The sequence below is a fragment of the Scomber scombrus genome, chromosome 21 (assembly GCF_963691925.1).
Source record: "Scomber scombrus chromosome 21, fScoSco1.1, whole genome shotgun sequence".
Taxonomy (NCBI): Eukaryota; Metazoa; Chordata; class Actinopteri; order Scombriformes; family Scombridae; genus Scomber; species Scomber scombrus.
In genome coordinates, this window is record NC_084990.1 from 2128677 (window position 1) to 2149729 (window position 21053).

Consider the following 21053-nt stretch of genomic DNA (forward strand, 5'->3'; position numbering starts at 1 on the left):
ATTTCAGTATTTATGCAGGCCTCAAAAAGTATTAAAAAGGTTCATTTATTTCCCTCAAAAAAGACTTTACAAGGTATTAAATAGACTTATTTGTAAATTATCTTGAGTAGTCTTGCTCTGCAACAGGCACCTTTCTCCTCTTTAATCTCACTCTACTTAAATGCACATTTCTCTACCACATGTCCTTTCATCCGTCTCTGTATGTGTGTCCCAGGCTGCTCTCAGTGCCACAGACATGGCGCTTGCCCTCAACAGGTATCTGTGTACGGCAGTGTTGCCTCTACTGACTAAATGCGCGCCGCTGTTTGCGGGGACGGAGCCGTTCGCATCACTGATCGACTCCCTCCTCCACACTGTTTACCGCCTGTCCAAAGGCTGCTGCCTCACCAAAGCCCAGAGAGACGCCATAGAGGAGTGTCTGCTAGCTGTTTGTGGGTAAGACCTGAATTACAACAGAGAGTAGAAAAACAAGTGGTGTTGACTTGGTATCTCTGAACTGGGTTGATAATAATAAAACATTTTACACATAGTCTCAGGCCTTGAATAAGATATTCTGTTTTGAATTGATTCATTTCAGCTGTATTTTATGATCATCTTCTCAGTGTGAAATGTTCATTTGTGTATTTGTATATTCTGTTTCTGATACTGCTTCTATGTCACATTACTAACTGATGTATTTCATCTTATTCATGTGCAGTAAACTGAGGCCTTCAATGATGCAGCATCTGCTGAGGAGGCTGGTGTTTGACGTTCCTCTGCTTAATGAACACACCAAGATGCCTCTGAAGGTAAGAAGCACGTCACTATCTATATGTCAGATCACAAAAGTGCTCTTCAGGTGAATCTACAGGACATTTTTATATTGTTATCCAGAAAAAGTCTCAATGTAAGTTTTACTATTTATTTCACTTGCTTGATGTGTGTTTAGAGCTGCACATCTTCTCCTGGTGAATGGTTCTTTTTCCATAGTACCTGGATAATTTAAATAGATGGTCTAGGATTTAAAAAGATATTCTTATAATCATGAAATGCTTATCTTGCTGCACAACAGTCATCTTTAGAACTCAGTCAGGTTGCCTTAAAGTAGCAGGAGTATATGTATGATTGGTATATAGAGGGAATAGAGTTAACATTGGTTCAACTTACTACTATATATTACTGAAATAGAGACAAATATGATTTGATGAATGTCCTCTCCACTTTCCCCAGCTGTTGACCAATCACTATGAGCGCTGTTGGAAGTATTACTGCCTGGCTGGAGGCTGGGGCAACTTTGGAGTGGCATCAGATGAAGAGCTACACCTCTCCAGGAAACTGTTCTGGGGAATATTTGATGCTCTTTCACGCAAGGTGAGCATTTTAAAGCCTCTGCTTCACGTCTGGTTAATGAAATGTATGATATGATAGAGAGAATGTGTTAAAGGAAAATGTTCACTGACAACATGTTTCAGTTGAGCAATTTCCTAAAAATGATATTGAGTAAAAGCATTTAGTTGTATATAAAACATGTGAAGGAGACAGGGCTGGTTCAAGTAGTTTACTATTGCACTTCTATACAATTGGGCTGCACACAAGATATAGATAGCCCAGATACACTTTAACTTTTAGTCCTTACTATGAGTCAAGATTAAAAAACACTTGGTTCTACATTTCCCATAATCACCATGACATCATCAGGGAGTAATTTGATCAGAATGACAAAGCTCCTCCAGAGCCACAGAAAAGACATTATACACCTGTTTTCACATGTTTAGCATTCCTCATGACTAGTAAACTGAGTTTAGTAGAAATGTTATCAATGTTGATGAATATTACTATTTTATATTCAGAACACAGCTTACTATTTCCTTAGATATGAATACAGTAGTTGTAGTTGCTAATGTAGGGATGTCTATTGTTTGGCTGACCTTTTCAATCTTTGTAATAGTAGCCATTGTTTGTTTGCTGCATGCTGTAACTTTAAATTGGTTCCAAAACAAACATTAGTATGCTGGATGGGTAGAAAAGAATATAACCAGACTTGTTGTGCTGCCTGGTGGCATGTAGTGCAGCTGATCTGTATTCAGGTTGAGTGTATCTCCTCCTGCACAGCAGCTGTGCATGGTAAACATGCATGGTAAGCATAAAGATGCTGAGTGATGAAATGCAATGTGTGTGTGTGTGTGTGTGTGTGTGTGTGTGTGTGTGTGTGTGTGTGTGTGTGTGTGTGTGCGTGTGCGTGTGCGTGTGCGTGTACGTGCGCGTGCGCGCACGTGTGTGTGTGTGTGTGCGTGTGCGTGCGCGTGTGTGTGCGCGCGTGTGTGTGTGTGTGTGTGTGTGTGATCTAGCGGTACGACCAGGAGCTGTTTAAGCTGGCGTTGCCATGTCTCAGTGCTGTGGCTGGAGCTCTTCCTCCAGACTACATGGAGTCTAACTACATGGCCATGATGGAGAAACAGTCGTCCATGGACTCGGAGGGAAACTTCACTCCACAGCCTGCAGACACCTCCAAGTATACAACATATTGATTCCTTCTGTAATAAATACATTTTAATTTCTATTACTCACCATGCTGTTTACGAAGGAACTGAGTGATTTTATAAGCAATGTCTTTAAATTGCATTATATTGTCACATCCCACCAGGACTTTCTATGTTTTTGTTTGGACTCTTAGTTTAGTTCCTGCTTTATTTTGAAATGTTTTCTCTTTGTGTTTTTTGTTACCTTTACTTCCTGTGTTTTCACACCTTTGTTGATTACCTCATGTGTTTCCTCTTTGTCTTGTTTCACTCACCTGTGTTCAGTTTGTAATCACTTCAGGTTCAGTTTTCAGTTCAGTGTTCATCAAGTCATGTTCTGCTCAGCCAGTTTTTGGTTTTAAAAACCTTTTTCTTCACCTGCTATTTTGGCTTTTGGCCTCTGTATTTGGGTCCACCTGCATTGTTACTGTCACATATAAAATTCAGCAAAATATTTATTGTGTGATACAAATCCAGATACACATTCAAATTTTCAAAGCACATCACAGTCCTCTTTTTTTCTCCCTTTACCTAATTGTTGTTGACTTGGTTTTGACTTGACAACATAAGACCCCAAATATTTAAATGTGTTTTCTTCCCTTTTCTGTCTTCATCAGTGTGACTGTACCAGAGAAACTGGACTATATCATAACCAGATATGCTGAGCACAACCATGAGAGGTGGTGTATAGAAAGGGTAAGAGTGTGAGAGTTCAGATAAAGTTCACAAACACATTTTTTTACTGATTTTAATGCTGTTTTTCAACATGTTTGTGGCATTATGGAAGAAAATCAGTTGCTTTTAAAAACATCTGTATATGATTTCCAGTTTATCAGCGGCTGGTCGTACGGGGATCAGATGTGTGACATCTCCAAGAGCCATCCTTTACTGAAACCATATAAAGGCCTCTCTGAGAAGGTATGCTGCTGTCTGACTCATTTCACTTCAATGTTGGTGCTTTCAACCGCACTCCAGTTTAACACAGACAAATAAGAGTCAGATAGAAAACGTGTGGAACAGTAGTGGGGAAATATCTTGCACTGTCTGCAGTTCATTTAAAGAGAGAGTTTGTCATGTATTCATTGTAACATTACTATATGGTTTATTGCAGTTTTGTAGGTGAAATCTTTCTTCCGGAGTGCTGACTTGCTGTTAGTAGGTCTGAAGTTTGGCTGTATTCTTGCAGGATAAGGAGTTGTACTGCTGGGCAGTCAAAGAGTCTTTGAAGACCATGCTGTCATGGGGCTGGAGCATCGAAAGGATCAGGGAGGGCGACCCTGCCAGCCTCCATAACAAGTCCAGAAGGATATCACAGGCTAGCCAGGTACACCTGCACACACACATTATCATACTGATTACATTTTATTACAGAGGTGTATGAATGTGATGTCATCAAAAGCAACATTTTGTATGGTCACTCCACCCTCAGTGGTAAACATGCAACAGTCAGCATCTGTTATCATGCACAAAAAGAATCACATGACAAACGTATCATCTGTCCCCCAGCTGTCTTTTGAAGGAGCTGCAGCCTTCAGCCCCAGACCCATTGACATGAGCAACGTTACACTGTCCAGAGACATGCAGGTGACTTACTGTGCGCACACACACACACACACAAGGATAAAGCCATATATATGATCCAATAAAAGAGAAACATGATCCCTGTGTGGAAGCTGGGCGTCAATAATATGACATTAAAATAGATGAATGGACCTGTGCAGTGTAACGGAGCTTATATATTGTGTTTCTCCAGTCAATGGCAGAGCTGCTTGCAGAGAATTATCATAATATCTGGGCCAGGAAAAAGAAAATGGAGCTTGAAGCCAAAGGTAAATCCAACACAACAAACTTTTCCCTCGTCTAACATCACCATCAGTTTAATATTGTTGCCGTTACTGGATGAAAATAAAGCAATGAATCAAGGTTTTGCATAAGCCACTGACAGAATCATTTTAGCAATGTTTCATTATGTTTAATTGAATCAATGGATGGTTTGTGTTTATGAAAGATTCTGGGGAAAATTGACCTGTTGCTGAGCTGCTATGAGAACGAGCCATTCCTCATCAAAATGCTGCTTAAGCTGAAATGTTAATAATTCATTTTCCTTCATTTTTTTCCTTTAGGAAAGTGTCAGGAGTGCTTCCAGGTGGCTGGCAGCCTATAGGCACATTTGTGTTATTTCAATATATATATATATATATATTTTTTTTTTTTTTTTTTGTCTGTCGGATTGTGGTAAATTTAAAACTGAAAGTCTGAGTTCCAGTCTGCAGGTGTGGAGTTTAACAGACTTGTGTATTTATGAAGCAGGCAGGGGTCGAATGAAAGATGTGATCAAGCTGCGTTATTGGCTGTTAGGATCCAGTGTCTTTGGAGCTTGTCCCACACTACACACTATCAGTTATAGTACCTCAACCTATGGTGTTTATATTTTGACCAGTTGTTTTTTATAAAGTCTTTAAAGTTCCCCGATGTAATGGAGCTTTTTACTCGAATGGTAATTGAAAGAGGGGAAATTTGACATTTTCCTCTTTGTATCAGCTAACTATCTTTGTTCTCAGTCCTGCTGTGTCTCTGTTGTATCCAGGTGGAGGAAACCATCCCCTACTGGTCCCCTATGATACACTGACTGCCAAAGAGAAGTCCAGAGACAGAGAAAAAGCACAAGACATCCTCAAATTCCTCCAGATCAATGGTTACACTGTGTCCAGGTACCAAATAAGCAAACACTGTACACTTAGACTGGATAGAATTGTCATTTTTTTTGTATGGATTTAATGTTAATAATGGCTTAATGCAATGTCTGTATCTGATTATTACTACAGGAAGCATTTGATAACAGTGTGTGCAGCATTGTGTCTCTCTAATGTGTCTGTTTTCACTAATCTAAAGGGACAGTCTGACATTTTAGGGAATATGCTACTAAAATGAGTCAGATGTTATTGATATTAGTTACATTTGTGTTTCCAGCACATAAATAGGTCTGGGATAAGTTAAGCCTAGCTTAACACAAACTCTACACAAAGGGAAACTGCTAGCTTAGATCGGTTAAAAATGAAAAATTGCATTCCAACAATGTCAAAGCTATCTTATTTTCAGCACTTTAATTTTCCTTTGGGATATTGTAGGTATTGATAATGAGGTGTTGTGGGATGCTGGATCCACTCACTGCACCCACTTAAAAAAAACCCATCTAAAACCAAAAGCTTTTCTTTTTGCATTATTATTTCTTTCATGTTAAATTACAAAGTTAACCTTTAAGATAATATAGTTGCTGGGAGGTTTTCACATTTGAAAGAGCTAAGCTAGCAGTTTCCCCCCTGCTTTCAGTCTTTGTACTAAGGTAAGATGGTAAGATGTGTATTTCCTAAAATTGTCCCTGTTCCTTTAAAAGTGTGTTTGTTGTTTCCAGAGGTGTGAAATCACAGGAGCTGGACACTCCAGCTATAGAGAAACGATTTGCCTACACCTTCCTTCAGCAGCTCATCACATATGTAGACCAGGCCCACCAACACATGATGGAGTTTGGTGAGACTCTTCTGTCGTGTAATGAATAACAGACACATGACAGTACAGTACATGTGAATATAACACAATGTGCATGCAATGTGTGAAACTGAACTCTGGTCTGGATTCCTATGTTGGTGCAAAGAAATGTGCTATATCACTAAAATCACAATGTACAGAGTATCTACCAGGAGGTCATAAAACAAGTGTAATGCATGACTGTGTAAATGATATTAATGTAACTGTTATTTTGTCTTTGATTGTGTTTAGATCTGGGAACGAGGCCGAAGGGAGAGAAGGTTCCTCATGAACAACAGATAAAGTTCTTTGGAAAGGTCTGAACTCATCATCTTATTTAATGAATGAATCAAAATGTCAGTTTAGTGTTTGTTTTGATAATGTTTAACTCTTACATACTGTTCATATTTTACATCCTCGCAGTATGTTCTGGGTCAGTTGTAACCCGGTCTAAGAATCCCCTCATAAAAAGTGTCTATACCAAATGTTGAAGCACAGATGTGTTTAGAAAGCATCAATAGTTGATCTGACTGATTAATAAATGTGATTAAACCTTGATTCATGTTTCAGAGAGCAGAGAGAGTGTATTTTTTATCTCATTTTTAGAGAAGAAACGGCTCCTATCACACAATATCATGTCCTATTTTACCTAAGACATGAAAATATAACATAGTAATAATGATGGAAATGTATTTTATGTAAAGTGAAAATAACAAGAACTTTATAGAAGTGTGGGGTTTATTGTATAACCATTAGAGCCATCAGTCTTCACTGCTACATCATAAAAATAAATCCTCATAACTACTATCTTATTCAAACTATTAACTATTCATTTTACTAAAACACATGTTAATAGATATGGATCAAATTTGACCCAGAACAGCCTCAATGGACACACATTTGTAGCACCTATACAAAAGTATAACATTTAAAATATTTTAATTTTTGGGAATTTTGGCCCACTTCAGGAAAAGTCATCAAATTTCAGGGTAAAAGACATTTGGGGTGTTTTAACAGCTGTCAAATGTCAAAACGGGTCAAATTTGACCTGAACACTATGTAAGGATTAAGAAAACAATGCATTGGAGGCATATTGTAATATGGGTCTGTATGGCTGTCGACAGCTGTGTTGTTATACTGCTTCGACCGCACAGTGTTGCCATACCCTCCATGAGTCTTGTGAGATTTGTAAAACGTGATCTCGATATATATATACGTTGTTGTCATAATCTCATCTAGTCCTCCTGTTTGACTCCTAACATTCCTGTAAATAAACCTGAAGTTGAACATTCATTGTGATTCCCAATCAATGAAACAACAATAGTCAGAAGCAACATGTCATTAGTTCTAATTGCTACTTAGAAACTAGTCAATACTTTAATTAAACTCAGGTTCAATGATGCAGCTTTACAAATCCATAGTTTCTTTAACTCAGTTTTTGAAATGAAAGCCAGACTTTGTTCCAGATCTGTTTTTTTAAGTGAAAAATGGAAGTATCATTTAATACACTGTGTCTCTACTATATGTAATTGAACCCACAGGTCGTCTTGCCATTGGTGGATCAGTACTTCAAAAACCACCGGCTGTACTTCCTGTCCACAGCCATCCATCCAATCAGCAGTGGTGGCCACGCCTCCAACAAGGAGAAGGAGATGGTGACCAGGTGAGTGTGACAAACAATATAAGAGTAGATAGATGGATTATTAGTGTAGGATGTAGTACGATCTCATGTACTATTGCCTAAATGTTGAAGCCTATAACAGCTTGACATCAGACTGTGTGTCTTTATGTTTCTCCTCTTCTCTCTCTCTCTCTCTCTCTCTGTCTCTCTCTCTCTCTTTCTCTCTCTCTCTCTCTCTCTCACTCTCTCTCTCTCTCTCTCTCTCTCTCTCTCTCTCTCTCTCTCTCTCTGTTCTCCTCTCGGTCTCTTATTTGAATGTCTCACACCTTTCTTTTATGCCTTTCTCCGCTTCCCTCTCTGTCTCCTCTCTCCTATAATCAAATCCTTTCAGTCTTTTCTGCAAACTGGGAGTTCTTGTCAGACATAGGATATCCTTATTTGGTAAGGACGGTTTATGCCTGTTGCTTGCACTTCTGCTCCACTTCTATCGTTTTGTTTTTTTTTCTTTAAAAGGATGATTGGCTGATGAGACAAAAAGCAAGAACTGAATGTTGGATGAGTGCAGTGTGAACGGGTTCTTCGTGTCAGCTCAGTAGTTGTGACCATATATGTATCCGTCCATGTGAGAACATTTGGGCTGAATTGCGTAGTCACTTTAATAATCCATGCTGGATGAAATGAAACATGATCTGTAGTTGTTTCGAGACAAATGTCATAGCCTCAGTGTATTACTGTAGGTATGAAAAGAAAGAATATGTAGACATACATGTGCAATATTTGTATTTAAAGACAGAATATGTCATAGTGGCTTGACAAAACCTTCCCCATTTTAAAGGCTTGTCCATGCATGCTTTTGCCCAAATGGTGTATCCTTTGTGATTCTCAGGATCTCATAATCCACTGTGGACAAGTCTTTTTTAATTGGTTCATTCTGGTAGTTCTTGTCACCTTGGAAACCAACGAAACATCACATGATCGTCTCATTTTCCAGATATTAACATTCAAATGGTCATTTGTGGGGATTGGTGTTGTTTACAGTACTAGTGCTTATACCACCTAGAGTTTAAGTACAGATTTAGTTTAAATAAATATAATTTATTAAAATTGAATAAATAAACAAGATACCAAATCTAACTAATCTGGCTAGATATCGGATGCCAGATTTTGGTTTTTGACAGTTTGTTATATATTTCAGTCAGTACCAATATATATACAGTACCAGTCAAAAGTTTAGACACACCTTCCCATTCACATCAATGAGAAAGTGTGTCCAAACTTTTGACTGGTACTGTATATATGTATATATATAGATCTCGTTTTTGTACTTTGTTCATCACAAAGCATTTAAGATTAATGTATTTATATAAATATATCTTCATCGTTCGTCACATGTTGATTGTAACTGTTGGATATTGTTGATCAGTGTTGGGGAACGTTACTTTTAAAAGTAACTCATTACATTACAAAATGACTGCCATTAAAGAGTAACTAGTTACATTACGGCATTAGCTTCTGAGAACAGTAACTTGTTAGAGTGTGTGTGTGTGTGTGTGTGTGTGCATGGATGTGTGTGCATGCGTGCATGGTATTGCAGGTGTTTACTCATCCTTTGCTCCGGAGCTCTGTGTGTGTGTGTGTGTTGTGTGGTGTGTGATGCAACTTTTTATTTGATGTCCAAATGCTAAGAGCATTCCACCATGTAACTGTTCTCAAAGTAAAAAGATGTTCATTTCTGCAGACTAAACCTGATACTACTGGACAAAGAGACACATTTTGGCAAGTGAGAAACATGTATAAATGGTATTCTTCAGGCTGTCAGAATATCAACTATATTGAAGACAGCTTGTAATACGCCCAATTTGAATATGATTTTTCCAGACTTTAATTTTTCAAGGAACATCTCTTTTCTTTGAATATGATGCTCTGCTGTTGTGTTAACTAAAGCACACACATGAAGGGTGTGATTCTTCAGATTTCCCCCCCCCAGACAGTTACTTCATATAGATTTGAACGAGTAGATGTGGTTGGGGTTTTTTTTTTTTTTTGTTGCAGTGTGCTTTGACTCTTTACATCCCTGGATCTGACCCCCAAAACTCTTTTCACAAGGTACAGACGACTTTTCTGTTTATCACTCTCTCTGCTTTCCAGGTAACAATGCCACATCCATAGTCAACTGTCTGCAGATACTGGGACAAAGCCTGGATGCCAGGTAAGGAAAGAGATGAGCTGTGATGTACTCTGTGTGTGTGCAACCCGGTCCTAACACCAGGTTTATACTGGATTATGTGTAAACTTAAAAATCTTTGTCTAAGCCAGTGTTGATGGACACATAATACACATAGTGTGCCATGTACATGTTTCATTAATGAATGCTGATAGTGTTATGAGGCTACTGTGGAGAAACTTGAACTGAACTGTACAACTAAAGAAGAAATGAAGAAATAATATAGTGGACAATCATAAATAAACATAACTGCATACATATACAGTAAATGCATGGTACATTCCAAACAATTACACAAGACCTGGAAGATACCACTGACTATAACCAAAGGTAATATTTGAACCTCACTTGTGTCGAGTGTTGAAATATGTGGAGTTTAAAGCATGTTTTCTATATATTTGAATATAGGTCTATTTTATTTGAATATATAGCCCAATATCATAAACCACAAATGTAGGGGAATTTACAATCTGTACCTGCACAACATTCTCTGTGTTTTGTTGAATAAGGCAAAACTCTGGGGGGGAAAAATCCCTTTTAATGGGGAAAAAAAGGAAGAAACCTCAGGAAACCCAAATCTGACTGACATGCAATAGATGTGTGTCCATATACAGATATTGATGTTTTAATAGATGATGTGGGTACAGGGAGTAGACCAAGAAAACACAATAACAGAATAACAGCATGGAAAAACATGGATAACATAATTATAGATGCCAGGTGTTACCAAAAATAGATGTGACCTCCTTCACCATGGAGACCTGGACAGAGGACACACAAACACAGGGGAGGCTCACATCATGCCATTCACATACACAGGAAGAGGAAACAAGAAACCACACACACACAAGAGACAGAGTGGAAGGGGAAATGAAATCATTGAAATCTGCTCAGTTTTAATATGAAACATTTTCCTTTTTATTTTTGTATTTCACATCATAAGCCGCTGTTCATGCATCCTGAGCACTTTTAGTTTGAGTTTTGTAGTCAGTCAGCACGACATCATCTACAGTATGTACATTAAGCCATGCAGTGTCTGAAGTCAGTTTGGAGTTGGGTAAGCTTTGTAGACAAAACCTTGATTTTGCTGCACGACTTAATGTGGCTATGGTTTTTCCACGTGTCGGTTGGGACGACGTCCACGCTCATGTTTCAGCTCAGGTTTCCAACATGTATGGATGGATTTCAGTTGACATATCGAGTAGAGAATGAGAAAAACGTAGTGCAATCCTACTACTGTAGTTTGGTTTATGGTTTGTGGATGTAGACTCTGGAGCCGGTGGAAGTCTTCTGAGGAGCAGCTGGCCAATCAGAACACAATGTCCTTAAAGAGAGCTAAGAGAGCTAAAACTGCCTGTTTGACTTGAAGGACTGTGGAAAGTGTGAGTTAAATAAGGAGTTTTTGAATAATGAATCATGCAAAGATACTCCAGTAGAGCCCCAGATTAAAAATACAGACGTGTAAATGTGCATGATATGTCCCCTGTAGGAGAGCAAAAGAGTAAAACAGAGAGTTTGTACAAACCTAAAAATGGCAGGAAACCCGTTATGATGCAAGCAAGGACTGAAGAATCTTCAGTTCAATGTCAGGAGAAAAATGGTTTCAAGCTACTCATAAATCTGGCTGTTATTAGCAAAAGCTGCTTTGTGTAACAGCTTTGTTTCATAAGACCATTTTTTTTTTGTTGTCGCTTGTACATAACACTATATAATTAAAAAAGCCCAAACCAACCTTATTAGGATCAAATGGCAACATTGATCCCAATGTTCTTCTGGTGGCAAGTACTCACTGATGTGTGTGTTGCCCCTTTTTCCAAATGGTGTCAAAGGCTGCACTGTCTGTAGAGTTCAGTCATCTTGGGTTGGATCAGTTTCAGAATCTCCAGCATTCGTTACACCATGCATCTGTCTGGTGCTAATACAGACCATACTGGCACTTTGTGTAGAAAAACATTTCATGATACTTAGCTCCACTCATAGTTTTAATGGCTGCTTCAAGCCTAGAAACGTGGGTTGCTGTTGTAACCCTGGTTCTCTGAAACTTCTAGTGGAGAGGTCGTCCTTTGGGGGAATCAGATGACATCTTCATCATTGGGCACAGTGATACCTACAGTATGGCTTTCCTTGCTCAAGGATTTCATCGCATGCAATGTCTGCACATCACATTGAGGTTACTGAAGATCAGACCTCACTTCTTTTCCTCAGCAAAGTTAAGTATTTGCACTGAATAGTTCCAACCATATGGCTCATACCAACATACTGTAAGAGCTGAACACATATTCAAACATTCTTCCCTTTGAAGACCTAGAAAGGGCTAATTCAAAGGCAACTGGACTTGTTTTAGATTCTTGAAGATGTGGCTGACATTCACCCACATCTGCATGTGAATGTCAGATATGTCAGTTTCATAAAGTTACAGAAATTGTCTGCCAAAGCAAACTAGTTCCGATGTTGGAAAGGTGTGGATGGAGAGATTTTTACGAAACAGTTTGATCATCCAACAAATGCTTCTGATGGAGTATACTGTTGCCTTAAAGTCACACCTTTGCTGTGTTTGCTTGCTATTTATAAAATAATATATTATATGTATTGTCATTTTATGAGTATTCAAACTCTATAGTTTAGTGCCTTTAACATTCCACACACAGAATGTAGTATCCATGGCATGTACGCCTCTCCCTGCTGGCAACCCTACATTGCAATGCACCATATGTTACATAGATGCTAAAATGACTGTTATCCAACTCTACAGCTAGCAGTGATGATGTAAATTGATGATTAGTGTCTCAAATCTCAATTCACTGCTACACCGAGTGTACATAGCCAGGAGGGAATAGTGAACAAGATGTCAGATGCAGACTTTTATGACTCTGAACAACTCTTACATGAAAGCCAAGTGGTGCACCTGGGACCCCCCCCCCCCCCCACCCCACCCCTCAGTCAGTACTGAAGAACATTTTTGGAATGAGAGGTGAAATTTCCTCAAGAATCTAAAGCAAGTCCAGTCGTGTGTGACTTAGCACCTCTAGATATTCAATGACTCTGGATGGCTAGCTTTCAGTTCAGTATTTCTATGCTCTGTGGTGAAGCTTGCTTCCTCAGCATGCTTACTGCTGGTCACGGGTGTGAAAAACAGAATTACAGCCCTGTTTTTTTCATCAAAAACAAAAAGTACCTCTACCATGAGGGTATTTCTTTGTTCCCCATACATGTAAATGCTGATCATTAATACATCAAGCATCCATCTTATTGCTTATAGCAGTCTATCTCCTGTATATTGCAGGTGTGATGGGCAGTTGTACTGATTGAGATGGCCCATTATCATGCAGCCTATGCTCTCTTTGTCAGTCAGCAAATTGGATTGCTTGAAAATGAAGAATGAATTATACAAAAGTAGTTCAGTAGTTCAGAGTTCAGTGAGCAGCTTGGGTTTAACAATTCAACTAGAGTCTGTGTTGGAACTCTAAGCATGTGTTCAGAGAGGTAGCTACTAATGAACCTACCAGAAACTACATGTCTTCTGTCATTTCTCTCTCTCTCTCCTCCTTTTCCTCTCACGTCTGTATGAATCAGACTCATAAACATACACATTCTTTGTCAGTTTGTGCCGTCCTGGGTGAATTTGTATTTAAGTGTGCCTTTGTCCATTTACTTTGTCTGCAACGCCTTCAAAAGTTGTCTGAACACACAGAGCACACAAATGGTTCATAATAAGAAACTTAAATGGTGTGACAGTAAACTGTACTAGGTAATGCACATCTACAGTTAAAGCTGATTAAACTGTCTCACCACTGCTTTTACCAGTCAGTGTTTTAGCTGCAACACTTTCCTAACTTCTACCTAACTTCATTTACTCCTGGCTGTACTCACTTTTTGTCTCTATTCATTCATACTGAGCCACACATTTTTTTTTAGCTCCGATCAATTAATCTCCACAACCGCCTCTACTATTGTGTCATTTTAAAACATCCTCCCTGTTAACACCATCCAGTTAAATAAACCCCAAACTAACACTGCTCTCTCAAATCCGATAGTTCATATGCATTGACTTTAATAACCCACTGATGGTTGGGTAGCAGTGTGCCTGTACCTGTATCTATTTTTGGCTCCTAAAGGGAAGATGAACTCCTGCCTTTTCTATGTGTAACATTCACATATACCAGAAGGTGGTGTAATAGTAATAACTAAGGAAGTTGATGTTTTGACGCCTTTGTTGCCTTCCCCTGTTTTAAAAAGACATCAGCTGAGGACAGAGTATCAAAGTGGGCTGTGTATTGTGTATTGTGTATTGTGTACTGTGTATTGTATTGTATTTCCTAAGGTGCTCGTTCAGCTTAGGCTACCAGAATGACTGTAGTAGCAGTGCCACTGAGTTTAAAAGACGCAGCCATGCCTGGTAAAACAAGGGCATTACGCATTATGACCTCAAACAGTGTCGGAAACTATTTAGACAGGCTGTCGAAAAACACTCTGTGTCACAGGTAATGTGGGTGAATGCTGAGTGGTCAATACTGCCAGTGTAGACAACTGCATGAATTAGAATAGACTACAGGTAATGATAGAAATGGACTATTTGACCACTGCTTGAAATCTAAGAGACAGGAGATCTAAACAGGACAGTTGTAATTGTGAGTATCAGGCTGCAGTCTATCTTTCCTGATCCATCAGGGACAAAGCTTACTGAAATCTTTTGTTTTTTTAAAATTATTTATATCATTTTCATAATATTGCATTTCAGATGCTTACTATATGTTTGATATTCATGTGTACTAGGTCATGGAAAGCCTTCACTGATATTTCAGCTTCCCTTTTGGGTTCATACACATGTCCACACTTAGAGAAGATCTAAAAAGGTTATAGCTTACAATAGTCCTGGAAGCACGGTATGAAATATAGTGCATAGTGATGCATTTACACTTAAAGATGAATAAAAGATGAATTTTGGAGTTATTTAGGAGCTGTTTCTTAGTGAGCTTGGCTCGGCTGGTGATGTATTGTCGTTGTAGTGTACGGACCAATGAAACATAGATTTAGTTGTTGTTATACATATTGACTTGGCAAAGCTTGTTTTACAATGACTGATATACATGAATGCAATATGCAACTGTAAACAAAGAAACATGAAAGAAAACATATTGTAGTAGAATTTCACTCTGTATTTATGTTGATGTATTTAGGTATGTAGCTATGTACAGTATAGGGTTCCCATTATCAGATGAAAAGATCCTGTATATCAACTAATGAGCTACAACGTTTTGCAATAGAAATATAAATATGTGTCAATTGTGATTTCAAATTGTTTGGGAAGTTAAAAGCCACAGTTAATATTTGATGTTGATATTTTTTTAGACATATTTGGTGTAGCTTCAGGCTCATTCTGTCTTCCTCAGTGTTAAGTTTAGTGTTTTGTCTTTCTGTTGCTTTGTCTTATTTTCTTTTCCTGTCTTATTCTGAAATGGCTCGAGTTCTCACGTTTAAACGACTGTCTCGCAAAGTTAACACTGCGATATGTAACTCTCCCCCCCCCCCCATACATCAGGACCGTGATGAAGACTTGTCTGGAGTCAGTGAAGGCAGCACTGCGGTCATTCTTTGACAGTGCAGCAGAAGATCTGGAGAAGACTCAGGAGAACCTAAAGCTGGGCCAGTTCACCCACAGCAGAGAGCAGCCCAGAGGAGTCACTCAGATCATCAACTACACCACCTTCGCCCTGCTGCCCGTCCTCTCCTCCCTGTTCGAACACATCGGACAAAACATATTTGGAGAAGATCTCATATGTACGTAATGACGATGAGATTCAGGTTTTTTGTCCTGTTTTTCTGTAATTGAGGCATCGGAGGTGAAAAGGGAAAAATTCTACTGATGTCTTCAAATGTCTACTTGAATTCTTGATTATTTATATAATTATGTGACAAGATAATACAAGATATAATTGTCTGTCAGGTTTATAGAGTAAAAGTTTTTTTTTTTTTTTTTTTTTTTTTTAAATATCACTTCATATACCATAGAAACATTCATTAACTCTTATTATAACATTTAAAAAATCAATAAATAAGTTCTAACATATTGTAAAATGTAATAGCATCTACATTTAATATATTTTCAATAGATCATTGCACTGTTATCAAAGGTGTCTTATACCTGTCATATTCCTATAATTACGAAAATATTTTAAATATAACTCCTGTTGTTTTGTGGTTCTCTCTCTCTCTCTCTCTCTCTCTCTCTCTCTCTCTCTCTCTCTCTCTCTCTCTCCTCCCTCTCTCTCTCTCTCTCTCTCTCTCTCTCTCTCTCTCTCTCTCTCTCTCTCTCTCTCTCTCTCTCTCTCTCTCTCTCTCTCTCTCTCTCTCTCTCCCCCTCCCCCCAGTGGATGATGTCCAGGTTTCCTGCTACAGAATCCTCAACAGCCTCTATCTACTGGGAACCAACAAAAGCATCTATGTAGAGAGGTAGAGTATGAGCCACAGTGCAGATGTAGTAAAGGTACAGGTGCTTCCACATGTCATGTGCTATGCAAAGCATTTGGATTTTCGAAAAAAATCCAGTTAATTCTGATTCTTAATTTTGTCACTGATGGTATGAGCATTTCAATAGGGCTAAGATAAGATTGATAAAACCACAGAAACAAAAAACTACTGTGGCAACATTTTCTTTTTCTGTGTAAATTGTAAAAGTTCTTTGGAATTAAAAAAAAAAAAAAATCCTGGTACACTAGGGGTTGAAGACACCATGTGGTCAATATTTTCACGGTTTGAATCTTTGTTGCATGTCTCCCTTCATACCTGTGGGATGTGAGGAAAGTCCAGTGCTTCTTCATTCTTTAATACACCCAATATTCTTTATAAGATCATTTGAAATTGACCTTGAATATGTCTCACTAAACTGTTTAACTCTGTGTCCTCTCCTCTCCAGACAGCGTCCAGCATTAGGACAGTGTTTAGCTGCTTTTGCAGCAGCCTTTCCTGTTGCCTTCCTGGAGCCTCAAATCAACAAGTTTAACAGCTTCTCCATCTATAACAGCAAAGGATCTAAAGACAGGACAGGTACTGATGAAGGTGACTTCCATTTCACAATTTAAAACTCATGTTCACTCCATTCATCATAGTGAGAGGTGTGATATTTTGTCCAGCCCTTCTTACGAATAGGAGGGTTGCACCAGCATATTCTGTACATTGTGGTAACTGCAGCTGCTGAGGATAACATTCTGTTGACCAGCCAGAAGGATTATATTTGAAATATTTTAAGGCTCTTTCACTGACATCTAACATCATCCAGAGGAAAGGATGATGTTAGACTGTCTTCACAAGAAAAATGATAAATATAACCTTGGTTTAACTTGATCTGATAAGCACCTCTAGTGGCTGTCAAAGTTAGTTTCTTTTTATCATTAACGAAGATTTCCTAATCTTAACTAAGTAGTCAAGTCACATTCTGTGTAGGACACATTTGAAAACACCAACAGGTGTTGGCCAAAGAAATTTAAAATACAACTAAACAATTTAAGCTAAAAGAAATAAGTTAACAGATATAAATTAATGAATTCTCTACATGTAGGACTTAGACCAAGTCAGTAAAAGTGGGTCTTTATCCAGGATTTAAAAGTGATAGTGAAAGATGGAGAAGATTTTGACAGTTCCACAGTGTGGGAGCAACAATGGAAAACATTCAGTCACATCTGGATTTTGACTGGGGACATGGAATGGTGAGGAGTATCTGATCAGATGATCTAAGGATGGATGAAGAGTATGGACTGAGGAGACCTGCTACCAGTCTGCACAGAGCTTTAAAAACAAATAGAAGAATCTTAAAATCAAGGATCTATTGAGGTTTTCAAACAGTGAAGCAAATGAGTCCCCAGGGGGCGCTGGAGAGATGTGAGGAAAGGTACTACAAGTGGTGAAAGACATAAGTGCATGCTGGCACTACACACTACTATTACTACAGTGTAAACAATAATGTGTTTTCCCACACATTATTGCTAATGTCAGACATCTTTAGGGCAGCACACACCTGTCCTGCACTCATTGATTTCTATGTAGAACCACATACAGCTGCCATGTGAGTCAGTTGTGGTACATTTTAATTATTTTAAATAATTAATTGAAGTCATCAAGTTATTCTTCTGATTTCATTAATCTGTCTTTCTGTCTCTCTCTCTCATATCAAAGTTTTTTTTTTGTACAGAACTAATTTGCAGAAAGTTGTCCACAGAGACATGGTAGCATTAATACCAAAAACATATGTATCATTAAACTTTATATTCATGTTTTATCCTCTTTTAACTTTAACACAATGTTTGGTGTTAAAGTGCATTTCTGTGTCTGTCCTCCAGCTCTAGGGCTTCCAGGTCAGGTTGGGGAGGTTTGTTCTCTGATCCCAAACTTAGAGAAGTCTCTGGAGGAGATCATGGAGCTGGCAGAGTCTGGCATGAGATACACTCAGATGCCTCATGTGATGGAGGTAGGATGCTTTCTTTCTTTCTTTCTTTCTTTCTTTCTTTCTTTCTTTCTTTCTTTCTTTCTTTCTTTCTTTCTTTCTTTCTTTCTTTCTTTCTGACTACCTTTCCGACTTCCCTCCGACTTCCTTCCGTCTTTCTTCCGACTTCCTTCCTTCCGACTGTTTTCCGACTTCCTTCCTTCCGACTTTCTTCCGACTTCCTTCCTTCCGACTTTCTTCCGACTTCCTTCCTTCCGACTTTTTTCCGACTTCCTTCCTTCCGACTGTTTTCCGACTTCCTTCCTTCCGACTTTCTTCCGACTTCCTTCCTTCTGACTTTTTTCCGACTTCCTTCCTTCCGACTGTTTTACGACTTCCTTCCTTCCGACTTTCTTCCGACTTCCTTCCTTCCGACTTCCTTCCGACTTCCTTCCTTCCGACTTTTTTCCGACTTCCTTCCGACTTCCTTACTTCCGACTTTTTTCCGACTTCCTTTCGACTTACTTACTGTACTTACTTTCCTCTTTTTCAAATAACAACGACTTGGACCTTGTTTCTGTTATATTAATATTAGAATTAACCAAAGCTTGAGAGGTGGGGGTGGTCTGTTGGCTGCCTACTGCTACTCAATATGAAGGAGTTAAATGCAGGATTAATTTCCTCTTTGGAATTAATGAAGCTCAACCAAAATCTACTTTATAGGACAATTTAGTTTTACTCACTACACTTTTATAGTGTCATGGAGTCATGGAGTGTCCATGCCTCTGTTGATTCAACCCAAACAGAGACTATCTAATATTTGTATGTTTGGGCTCACTGCCAAACTGTTAATGAGAAGCTGTAGAATGCTTTGTATCAGGACAGCCTTCAGTATGTATTATTGCTTCTCCTGCAGGTGGTGTTGCCCATGTTGTGCAGCTACATGTCTCACTGGTGGGAACATGGACCAGAGAGCAACCTAGAGAGAGCTGACAGCTGCTGCACATCTGTGACCTCTGAACATATGAACACTCTGCTGGGAAACATCCTGAAGATCATTTACAACAACCTGGGTATAGATGAGGGGGCCTGGATGAAAAGACTGGCTGGTAAATAAGACACCAAACTGCATGTATGTATTTATGTCCTATGTCGTTTCATTTTTGCCTCTTTTTCAGGTCTTTCCTAATTTTAAGTGCACTAAACTAACTTGTGTGACATGTGCTAGAGTTTGAGTAGACTTACAAACTTTATATTAAAAGTAGGGCCTGACCTTTCATATTTAGGTTGAATTGCAAGACAAATGTTTTTAAAGACAGACGCACACATATTTGAATGGACAGCATTAATAGCAGGACTTCTATGGGTGATTGCATGGTAGATATGTATATAATATAAATATGCTTGTTTGGGTTAATGAGATGATATGCAACACGACTCCAGACTCCATGTTACACACGCGCACACACACTTTATCACTACATCAAAGTAACCACTGCATGAAGCTAAATGATACTTCACTGGTCAATGATTTCCTGTCAGTCACCATCTCTGTCCCTCCTCCAAAGTCTTCTCCCAGCCAATCATCAGCAAGGCAAAGGCCCAGCTGCTCAAGACCCATTTCCTGCCTCTGATGGAGAAACTCAAAAAAGTGAGTCATTTGTTTCAGATATTTACATGAGAGTAAAATAGTGTGTGCCTGCTCTCTTAGTGGTGTAAGCCATGAAGTATACATGTAAGATTAGTGCAATATTTTTTGTATAAACTCCAAATATTTCAGTCATGTTCCCACAGCCTCAGGCTAAATGGAGCATGACTTGCTGTCTTTTAATAAACTGCCAATTTGTCATCATAGCTGTGGTAGTCACCAGTAGGCTCCTATACCCCCCCCCCCCCCCACACACACACACACACAAACACAAACACACCCACACACCCCCAGTTTCCCTCTCAACCTCCACAAACTCATGACATCATGTAGTTGTAACATTAGACCTGCTATAAAAAAAAAACACTAATTTTTATCACAGCAGTATAAGAAATCAATAGTTTAAACTCATTTTCATTTTTTTTTACATTTTTTGGATTTAAGTCACTCTACATTGGTAAAATTATTTGTCCCCTTAAATCAAATAGCAGCTTTTACATATTATATAATACTGATCATTTCCTTACCATACTTGATTTAATGCTTTGATAGAAAGCAGCTGTTGTTTTGATGGATGAGGAACACAGCAAGGCGGAGGGGAGGGGTGAGATGTCAGAGACAGAGCTTCTCATCATGGACCAGTTCACCATACTAGTCAGAGACCTGTACGCCTTCTACCCTCTCCTCATACGATTCGTCGACTACAACAGGTACACTGCTTTACTTTTTTTTTTTCCTGAAATAACAAATATGACATAATACTCATTAAGTGTGACCAGGTTTAATAGTATACATGTTACTGTGATGTATTAACAGGGCCAGATGGTTGAAAGAGTCCAACCCAGGGGCGGAGGAACTGTTCCGAATGGTTGCTGAAGTTTTCATCTTCTGGGCCAAATCTCATGTAAGACAAGAAAGTTGCTGCTTATTAAAAAAGGTCACAGTAAGAGGAAGACATGGGAGCATATTTCTGCATATGATACTTCATCCCATCCCTCTCTGTAAAAGGCTGCTTACATGAAAGGAAGACAACTTTTTTGTAATTCGCCAACATCTATAGACCGTAATGTTCAACTACAATAACAACACTGTACAGCCTGATATCATACATCTCTTTTAGG

General features: G+C 38.7%; 1 protein-coding gene across 1 annotated transcript in view; it reads left to right on the forward strand.

Annotated features, from left to right (window-relative positions):
- Positions 1-21053, forward strand: part of ryr2a (ryanodine receptor 2a (cardiac)) — a 114377-nt gene that overhangs the window by 46754 nt on the left and 46570 nt on the right. Inside the window, exons 46-68 of the mRNA XM_062443053.1 lie at positions 215-435; positions 698-788; positions 1210-1350; positions 2328-2491; positions 3116-3202; positions 3335-3416; positions 3685-3822; positions 4005-4082; positions 4252-4327; positions 5086-5209; positions 5911-6042; positions 6289-6340; positions 7565-7686; positions 8036-8085; positions 9793-9853; positions 15408-15646; positions 16237-16318; positions 16782-16912; positions 18202-18329; positions 19201-19393; positions 19853-19935; positions 20485-20642; positions 20749-20836. Coding sequence (XP_062299037.1) covers positions 215-435; positions 698-788; positions 1210-1350; positions 2328-2491; positions 3116-3202; positions 3335-3416; positions 3685-3822; positions 4005-4082; positions 4252-4327; positions 5086-5209; positions 5911-6042; positions 6289-6340; positions 7565-7686; positions 8036-8085; positions 9793-9853; positions 15408-15646; positions 16237-16318; positions 16782-16912; positions 18202-18329; positions 19201-19393; positions 19853-19935; positions 20485-20642; positions 20749-20836 — 2721 coding nt within the window. The remainder of the gene's footprint in view (positions 1-214; positions 436-697; positions 789-1209; positions 1351-2327; positions 2492-3115; positions 3203-3334; positions 3417-3684; positions 3823-4004; positions 4083-4251; positions 4328-5085; positions 5210-5910; positions 6043-6288; positions 6341-7564; positions 7687-8035; positions 8086-9792; positions 9854-15407; positions 15647-16236; positions 16319-16781; positions 16913-18201; positions 18330-19200; positions 19394-19852; positions 19936-20484; positions 20643-20748; positions 20837-21053) is intronic.